The sequence below is a fragment of the Solanum lycopersicum genome, chromosome 11 (assembly GCF_036512215.1).
Source record: "Solanum lycopersicum chromosome 11, SLM_r2.1".
Classification (NCBI taxonomy): Eukaryota; Viridiplantae; Streptophyta; class Magnoliopsida; order Solanales; family Solanaceae; genus Solanum; species Solanum lycopersicum.
The window spans coordinates 54241672-54252263 of record NC_090810.1 but is presented as its reverse complement, the minus strand read 5'-3'; the positions used below and the strand labels follow the sequence as shown (position 1 = coordinate 54252263).

Below are 10592 nucleotides of genomic sequence, written 5' to 3'. Positions count from 1 at the left end.
TTAAGGAGTACTAATCCTAATAGGACTAGGATTAGTACACAGTAAATACTAATATTATTTAATACTATTTATTTAATACTATCTGTTATTAACATACAAAAGGTGACGTTGTGGGCGGACCAAGGTTGGGTAGATTGAGTTTAACATGCAAAAATTTTAATTTATCCCTCTCTATGTATTATATGTTATATTAATTTTTTTCATTTTATAATGAAACCTAATATACATGAATGTATGTATATAGACATTTGTTCTAATAATAATACTATGAATGTTGGTCATCTAAAAAGGTGACGCTGAAACTATTGATCTAATCTTAGGAAAGAAATAAGTATTTTTTTCCTAAGTATTTCTTTAGTCCTAATTTATGTGTGGCGCACTTTTCCTTATTATCGGCTTTAATAAAGATGAGATTTTTTATATTTAGTGATAATTTAATTTAAAACTATACCTCCTTTATTTTTACTTGTGTTTTATTATTTTAACAATAGATTTTCATATTTATTTCTATCGTTCACTTTTACTAGTCACCTAGTTCTTAAAATAAATTTTTATTTTTACTTGTTACTTTTGACATATACAGAATGATAATTAGATTGTTTTCATGTTTTCCCTAGGATTAAATACTTATTCTCTAAATTATTTTTTTAATATATCATTTAATAGAAATAATGTGGTAAAATATCAATATCAATAACTGTTTTGTTAATTAATGGATGTGTCAAGTCAAATTGTGAAAAATAGTAAAAAAGAATAGAAGTAACATATTAAAAAAGACAATTATTTATTTCCATATATCTTACCTTATTTCCCAAATTATTTTTCTAAACTTATTATTCCTTCGGTTTAAAAAAAAAAAGTGTAGTTTGACTTAACATGGAGTGTAAGAAAATTAAAGAAGACTTTTCAATTTTGTAGTACTAAATTAAAGTTATGTCAAACGTACCACAGTGTTCTTAAATCTCGTGGTTATAAAAATGTCACATGAAAAGTTTTGAAATTAAATTGTTTCTAAAAATAATGTATCATTCTTTTTTAAACAGACTAAAAAGAAAGTAAATCATTCTTTTCAAATATAGGAAGTACTCGTTAAACATCTATTAATAGAGATAATATAGTATAATAGTTAACAATATTTTAAAAGGCGGGGACATGAGACGAGTCATTTTATGCAATACGGAGAGAGATGTAAACCTCGATACACAAGATGTAAGTCTTATGGATCTACGGTCGAAGTCTCATGTATACTCAATTTTATAATTTTATTACTGAAAAAAGTAAAAGTAAAATTTTTAATTATTTTACAAATAAATTTTATTAAATAACATATAATGTTTTTTTTATGATAACGGACTCGCAAACCACATAGGAGAGGTTACCCGCACTAGGCAAGTCTGGTGCGACGAGCTCGACCCAGAAGGCAAACCCCCTGGCAAGGGGTTTCGAACTTGAGACCTCCAACATGGAATCCCAAGCTTAAACCACTGGGCCACCCTGAAGGGTTAAATAACCTATAATGTAAAAAAAATATATTATGATTTTTATTTGAGAAAGGTATTAATCACCAATAATAATTAAAAAATGTATTAAATTACTATTTGAGAAATATGATTACACCAATAATAAAAATATGATTTTAACTAAAAAAAGTTAAAAAATAAAAAAACACCTAGATCATACGTTTTTATGTCCGGGACTTATATTTTTACGCTTGAAGCTTACATCCCAAATTTTAGGAGTTACGCCCTATAAATCTACAATTTACTTTTTTATGCCCCCCGCGCCGAGACTCGCCCCAAAAGACGTTTTGAAAACATTGATAGCTAATTATGTCAATCATTGATTTAGTTTTCTAATATATGTGTCAAATTCAAATATGACAAATAAAATAAATTGATGGAATATCAATTTCAAAAATAATTTATAACCACACATATAATTATAATTGTTTTAGACCATAACTTTATTTTATATTTTAATTTTGTATCAAATGAAACATATAATAACATAAAATTTAGACGAAAAAAATAAAGAAATAAATTTATGTCAAAATGTTTTAACTCCATTTTTAAAGTTTATTCAAGTTTAAATTAAGTGAGTAGGGGTTAAAGTAATGATTGCTCTGTTGGCAAAGAGTAGCAGAGAGTGAAGCAGGCAAACACACGTATGATTTAACAGAGAGAGCAGAAACTGAAATGACTAGTAAATACTAAAGTTTGATTAATAGACTATATCATAAACAAAATAAATAAATAAATATTGATTTCATATCGCGATATAAAATTATTTAATATCTATTTGGTTTTTAATATTAATGATTTTTTATAATATTATATACATAAGCAAATCAAGTAACAAATATGTTTAAACTTTTGCCTTTATTTCTATTTTTCACAGTGTAAAGAAAAGTAAAGTTTATTTTTCGCTTCTTCTATTGATAGAAAAAGAATATTTATGTCATTGTTTAAGTGATTCATAGGGCTTCTTTTAGTGTTAGCTTTTTCGTTCTTGAGAATGACTGTCATTTATATCAAGATCGGAATGTTTATTCTTGTCCGATGGATTTGCATCAACTTCTTGTACATAGTAAAACCTTAAATATTAGGAAATAGTTTTGATAATTTCTCCGTTTTAAATTAATTGAAATGTTGAAGTGTTTTACACCCTTTAAGAACAGAAGATTAATACATAAATTAGACATAATTTTTATATTTATACTTATTAATGATTGTCAAACTTATGACTAAAGTAACTAAACATTAATTAATAAGTAATTTCAATACTAACTAATGAAGGATAAAATTGAAAGAACATCCTATAAATAGTCTTAAAATTGAAAAATTCAATTAATTTGAAAAATGAAAAGTGTCTCAATAATTCACTTAACTTAGAGTGAAAAGAACAATATTTTAATTTATGTGACATAAATTAGACATAATTTTTATTTTTATACTTATTAATGATTGTCAAACTTATGATTAAAGTAATTAAACATTAATTAATAAGTACTTCCAATACTAATTAATGAAGGATTAATGAAGGATAAAATTGAAAGAACGTTCTAAAAATAGTCTTAAAATTGAAAAATTCAATTAATTTGAAAAATGAAAAGTGTCTCAATAATTCACTTAATTTAAAATGAAAAGAATAATATTTTAATTTATGTGACATAAATTGAGTAAGAAATATTTTTGAAAGTATGTTTAATTTTAAATAGTTTGAACGAGAAACGTAATTTCTATTATCCAAATCAATACATTATTTTTTAAAAAAAGTTACAAAAAAAAACCCAAATCAGCAAAATCAACCTTTAAAGTTGAGTTGTATAATACAAAATCAATATTATTTGTGCAGTACTCTGAGTACATCACTAATGTATATAAAAACTTTAAATTTTTAGCTAGCTAGCCACCAAAAAGACATGATGAAGGTCAACAATTTTAGTACTCTCTACGTTCATGGATATTTGCTTATGATTTATTGATATTTGATTTGATTTTTTTAAAAAATATATAACACATAAAATGATAATTTATCTATATATTTCATATTTTCATTCCTATCAATTAATTATTACTAGTCATTCAAATATTGAAGAATGAGTATTTAATAATAAGAATCATATATAGTTATTAAATAATAAATTAAATCTCAGCGTTTAAAATTGAATAAGTAAAATAAATCTTTAACTTCAGCATGGATATAACAATTATAAGAACAATGACAATAACAATATAAGCTCCTGAAATTCCTTAAATCAAGTCTGAAAGAAGAAAGTGTAAATAAATTTTGCTTATAAAAATATTGTTTCTAAAATCTTTGATATAAGTGCAAAAAATCTCAATTAAAAGAGAAGAAGAAAACATAGCAAGATAACTAATAACGAAAACAATTCAGGCCCTACAAGAAAAGAAACAATACTAATAACAAAATAATGTGATAATCATATTACAATTAATAAAAAAGTATGATGGATATTAAAAACTTAAAAAATTTAAACAATATTCCACTATCTACTAAAATTCTATCATAATCCGTAATTTATACACCTTCTTATCTAGAATTATATCTTTAATAAGCTGAAATTTCATCATGTCTTATCTAATTTTCTCTCTTCAAAACTTTTTCGACCTGCATTACCACTCCTTATACCATCAATATCCAACCTAATGCACTTTTCACTGACATCTGCACATCTCCTTTTCACATTTCTAAAATATACGGGTCTCACTTTCCATAGTTTGTTCACCATGAAAGTGGCCACTATCACATTATTTTAAATATCTTTATTTCAAACCTAATATGTTCACACATTCATCTGTAACATATACTATTAAAAGCTACTAGAAAACACAAGGGCCAAGATTGCCAAACCAATAAACTCAACAACGTCAAAGTTTGGTGCCTCAAATTCTAAGAACCAACAAACATGGTTGATTAAAATCAAAGGACGTAAATTGATCAGTTTATTTAACTATATCCATCAATTTTCTATTATTTTTTTTCATAAAAAAATAACATTAATTCGATAAATTCAATCAATTTTCCCTTCAATTTTTGCATTTTTCTCAATAATAATTCTTATTTTCGCAACTTACATTTACTTAACGTGAATGTTCTTGACAGGATAACACTCTCTAGCCCATATATATTTAAAAATAAACAATAAAAACAGTGTTTTAAAACAATAAGCTAGTAAAAAAGAAAGAGAGAGTCATGTGAATAGTAGTAGTTAAAAGGCTAACTGTGGTGTGAAACAGTGACAAGTATAGTGTTTTAGAGGTTTGATCCAAAGGTTTGTAGGGTCAACACTTGAATAAGACACCCCTACCCCCCTTAGCTCTTCAACCAAAGCATTTGCCGGTATGTATTCAGACCCTCTCTCATTCCCAACACCACTAATTCACATACTATTGCTTTCGTCGTTTACTTTTACTTATCATATATTTTTTTTTGAATAATACTAAATAATTAGAATATTTGATTAGAATTGATTAGAAATTTCTAAAAAATTGTAATATCATCATTTTTTTTATAAATTGAGTAGATTTTTTTTTCATTTTTAGTTAAAATATATTAAAAGGATAAAAATATTTAAAAAAATAAAATAATATAGATAAAATATCATTCTGGTCAAAATAATTTTTTTTATTTCATATTAATAGATTTTTTTTTGATTGTTCTAACTAATTGAATAATTCAAATTTTAAGATACATGTTTAAAACTTTTTCCATATATATTTGCCCTTTCATTTGTTGAACTTTTTATATTTTAAAGGAGATAAACTACTCTACTAAATTACAAAGTTATATTTATGGTTTCACAAAAGCCAATAATAGAAATTATGATTTAAATTATGTCCTTAAATGTTTTTCTTAATGTGTGCGCAATCGCCTCACAGATATAGTTAATATGGAATGAAAGGATTATTTATTAAGAAAATAATAATTGAGATAATTTATTTTAGTTGATGTTTTATATTTGATCTTGAAAAAATATTTGGGCAATACTACCAATCAATGTTAAGAGTAAAACATGCAAAATAAAAAACTGTCTTTTTGAATTTTCAAAGTGACAAGTAAAAATAAAAATTTATTTTTTAATAATGACAAGTAAATATAAAAATTTATTCTTAAATAAATTAGTAAAAATGAATAGAGAGAGTGTTATTTGACTAACGTTGATCAGATATATTGCTAATAAGTTCTATAATATTTTATCAAATTAATTTTATTAATGATATTTTAGGTTTATTAATTTGTTTATTATTATTATTATTTTATATAGGAATTTTAGTACAAAGAATAGTTTTAAAAATTAATTTGTTAAAAATAAAATATTTAATTGATTTTTGATAAAGAGGCCAAATAAAATAAAACAGAGATATTAATTACAATGGACTATTTTGTATGCATGCTATTACTATGTGATGAATATCTCTCTCTTTCTCTGTTGACAGCAGACAACAGCCAACCCTAATTTCATGGTCTTGTCTTAACTTCTATTTATTAATTACTTTAAAAAAAACATTGTTTAATCACTTATTTATTGCAGATATATGTTGTGTTTCAAAGCTTGTCATAAAGGGTTTTCTTTTTCTTTTTCTTTTCTTTTATTTATATATATACACATGGTTTTAATATTAAAATTGATATTATGTAATGTTCTTTTCCTTTTTAATTTACCTGTCTTTCATGTCTATATGATGAAATAGTTTGAATCTTTGAAAGTGAAAAATCCACAGAAATTATATTAGGTTATCAAACTTATAATTTTTATGTGCAATTACTTATAATTATTTTTTCCAGATGATTTAATTGTATAAATTTTCTAATTATATGGATTACTTTTTTTTTTGTGAATTATATTTTTTACTTTTGTTTTTAGTCATCAATAATCTTAATGATATATTTGTAGATTTAGTAACGCTTTAATTTTAAAATAATTATTTTATTCTTAATGAAATGTACAATTACACAAATATTTATTATTTAACTTAAATTACAAGATTTAAAAAAAAATGTATCAGATTAAATTGTATCATATAAATTAAGACAAAAGAAGTATGAATGTAGAAAAGATTAACCACTCTTTTCTTTTCCTATCCTTATTTCAAGTCCCTAGATTTATCTTGCTCTCTCATCTACCATTAGATCTTTTTTGTTCTTTTTTTGTTTTTAGGGGTATATTTTTCTCTCTTGTTTAGTCATCTCTTTGAAGTGATGTCTCTCCACTAGGGTTTACTTTATTTAACTGCCTCAATCCCCACCACTCTCTTGCCCTAAAACATCTCACTTTGCCCCTTGCATATGATCTACCTATGTTTCTTAATTAGCCTTCTCCTTTTCACTACTTTTTCTTAAATTTTGGTGTTCTTGTTCACTCTTCTTTAGCTACTAGCCTTTACATAAAACTTTTTTGTCTTTGTGTTGTGTTCCTCTCTACCTAATCTTCAATCATGAGTGATCCTTACACTAATTATTTTCATGGATGGTTCAATAATTTCAACCCTATTTATCATTCTTCCTCATCTTCTACTCCTCCTCCTTATCCTTTCTCTTCTTCTTATAATAATAATAATAATAACTATATCATACCCTCATCAACAAATTTTCAATATTTACAACCACCACCTTCTCCTCCTCTGAAAGAACCTCTTCCTCTACTTAGTTTAAGTCCTATTCATCAACATCAAGGTAATTATTATTCATCTACTATGGAAGTTGATCATAATAATAGTAAGGAAAACAAAGATCAAGAAAGCTTCATTTCTAACAACTTTGGTGATCAAGAAAGTGTTAGTGTAGCCTTACAATTAGGGCTTCCTAATCCAAGTTCTCATGATGATGTTATCTCAAGGATTAATTCTTCAACAAACAAAGAAGAAGTACAAGAAGAAGAAGAAGAAGTTACTTTGGCTAATATTGGATATTCTTCAACACTTCACAAGGGTCAATATTGGATCCCAACTCCAGCTCAAATTTTAATTGGTCCTACACAATTTTCATGTCCACTTTGCTTCAAAACTTTCAATAGATATAATAACATGCAGGTATGCTATCTACTACCTACTAATTGAGTTACTTTATTTATTAGTATTTAAACTAACAAATTTATAATGATTTATCCTAAAAGCCTATACAGGCTAAAGGCTAAAACTTGCCTTTTGTGTTTCCATCATTGCCTTTCTTCTTTTTGTTTTGTAGAAAAAGAGAGAAAAAAAGAAAACCCATTTCTCCCTAATTTGCTATGCCTACACTTCTCTTTTCTACCATGATTTTAACCTTTTACTTTTTAAGATATTGTGAGATTAATTATATTAAGATTATTATTTCACAATTCAATAATTATTTTATAATTTTTTTCAATCAAATATGAATTAAACTTATTTTAAAATTAATTATTTCGAACGAGTCCTTAGCTGGACTTTTGATAGTATGAAAGACAACACAATATGGGTCCTTGTAAGGGTTTGCTTTTTCTTTTCTATTTCAAAACAAAAGCCACCTAAAGTATCTATTTCTTATTTAGTTTATAATTTTCCCCCCTTTTACTCCTTTATTTTTCTTTTCTGAATGATTTATGGGGATCTGATAAATCAACCTGGTCCAACTGATCAGAACTTTGGTCAGTGACTCTTTATTTGATTGAACAACTCATAGCAAAAATGCCTTTTGTCCTTGAAGTTTGTATATACACATAGGCACTTGTGTACTCAATAATTCCTAATTTTGTCTAATCACTTGACAGAGTAAAGATAAATGTTATTTAAGAAATAATTTTTAACTTTTCTTTAAGAAATCTCAAGAAAATCTAAAAATTCATACTCAAATACTTATTTTTTTCTTAAAAAAATTTAAGATTAGATTCTGTTTTTTCCCCCAACCTTACATAACTATTATGCAAAAGTGTACAAAGAAACATGCATGTAAATGTAAAGTCCCACACAATTATAGTATATTGCTTCCTTTTGTGAATATAATCAAGAAGCATATGCATATTCCCTTGGCAAAACGTCAACTTTGTTATTTTACCTTTTTTTCCCCTCAAATTTAAAATGACTACATGCAAATTATCAATAATTGTGTGTGGTTTCCAACAAAAGTTAAAACTTTTTCTTTATATAAGTTAACATATTGTCAAAAGGAGCTCTAATATGCAATCTTTAATTAAAGAAAGATTCTTTAGTCATAGGATATCATCACAAAATCTTATCATCAAGCTTCGAAAATAAATCCACCATATTTAATGAAAACAGTGATTGTTTTTGAAATGATTGCTTATCAAACTCAAAACTTGATTATTTTTACTTGGGTAGTTAAATAATAAATTCATAAAGACATGACCTAGTAACTAACAGAAAAATTAAATTTTGAAGTCATCAACTCTCACTCTGCAGCCCTTCATAACTTCCCTTCATAACTTCTTCCCTTAATTATAAGACGTAACACCATAATATTTAATCCCATTGTAACAGCTAGTACCAGGAGAATTTTATTGTGTTAGTTAAATTAAATTACATTAATTCGTATTTTTTTAAAAATATTTAGAGATTCAAAAATTATACGAGAAGTACTATAAATTGCTGTTTTTTTTTTTGCATATCAATATGATGAAAAAATACACAGTCAAATGTTCGTCACAATTTTTATAGTTTGATTCTAAAAAAATAAAACATGACAATTAAAAGTGAACGGAGGGAATATCTAGTACCATTAATTTGCACTTACTTTTCTTTTTAATCAGTCGAAAAACAGAATGAAACATTTCTATATTTAGTAATAATTTAACTTTCTTTCATCCTTTATGAAATGAACACAAACATCTTTCTTAAATTTCAACTCAATTCATTATACATGCATCTTTTTTTTTTGTAACGTATATTGTTGAACAGATGCACATGTGGGGGCATGGATCTCAATACAGAAAAGGACCAGAATCTCTAAGAGGAACACAACCAACAGCAATGCTTAGGCTTCCTTGCTTTTGTTGTTCACCTGGCTGTAGGAACAACATTGATCATCCAAGAGCTAAGCCACTTAAAGATTTTAGAACCCTTCAGACTCATTACAAAAGAAAACATGGAATTAAACCATTCATGTGTAGGAAATGTGGCAAAGCATTTGCTGTGAGAGGTGATTGGAGAACACATGAGAAGAATTGTGGTAAGCTTTGGTATTGCACTTGTGGATCAGATTTTAAGCATAAAAGGTCACTTAAAGATCATATCAAAGCATTTGGAAATGGACATGAAGCCTATGGTATTGATTGCTTAGAAGAAGAGGATGAACCTGCCTCAGAAATTGAACAAGACAATGATCATGATCATGATCATGATCCTTCAAATTGACAATATATATACATGAGGAATTTTTTTTTATTTTGTTGACTCACACAACTGATATTAATTATATGACACTTATTTTTATCTCGCATATAACCACTCTTTTGTGAGATAAAAACAAGCTTCAGAAAACTAGTGTCAATCGTGTGAGGCACATAATAAAAAAATTCGGAGTATGGGAGAAAGTTCATTTTGAGAAATTACATAATTTTCTATTCTCTTTATTTATGTTGCATTAGTAAAAACCTAGCTCTTCAGCATTTTCTTCAGATGCAACTTTAATCTCTCCTTAAAAGGAAGTGTTGTACTCGTGCTCTCTCTATATGTTTAAATGTATGTTTTAGTTTGTTCCATTTAAAAAATACATATATATATATATATATGTATGTTGATTTTCCTTCTTTGACCATGTACAATTAATTAATCAGGAGTAATGCTAATTAACTTTTCATTTGATCGTAATAACAATACTTTTGCAAAACAAATCCATGTATTCAAGCAGGTGCACATTAATATTCCTCTTATTGATGAGTTGCAAGGAGTCCCCAAAATGCTAAGTACATCAAGGACATTATGGAGAATGATCTTATTTGTCACTTTTGGAAAGTTTCGTGAATTGACCTTTTTGCCCCAGTAATGCTAATTAACTTTTCATTTGATCATAATAACAATACTTTTGCAAAACTAATCCATATATTCAAGCAGGTGCACATTAATATTCCTCTTATTGATGAGTTGCAAGGAGTC

At 26.3% G+C, this 10592-nt stretch overlaps 1 protein-coding gene across 1 annotated transcript; it reads left to right on the top strand.

Annotated features, from left to right (window-relative positions):
* The first annotated feature begins 6610 nt into the window (after positions 1 to 6610).
* On the top strand, positions 6611 to 10159 carry LOC101254266 (zinc finger protein WIP2). Its single transcript, XM_004250825.5, has 2 exons — positions 6611 to 7553; positions 9396 to 10159. The coding sequence occupies exons 1-2, from the start codon at positions 6960 to 6962 to the stop codon at positions 9849 to 9851; spliced, it is 1050 nt and encodes a 349-aa protein (XP_004250873.2). The 5' UTR covers positions 6611 to 6959; the 3' UTR covers positions 9852 to 10159.
* The last annotated feature ends 433 nt before the right edge of the window (positions 10160 to 10592 follow it).

What these genes read in the sequence shown, in the direction of transcription:
- LOC101254266 (XM_004250825.5), top strand. Translation starts at nt 6,960, where the DNA reads ATGAGTGATCCTTACACTAATTATTTTCATGGATGGTTCAATAATTTC. An exon ending in ATAGATATAATAACATGCAG is followed by an intron (nt 7,554 to 9,395) that starts GTATGCTATCTA and finishes ATTGTTGAACAG; the next exon opens with ATGCACATGTGGGGGCATGG.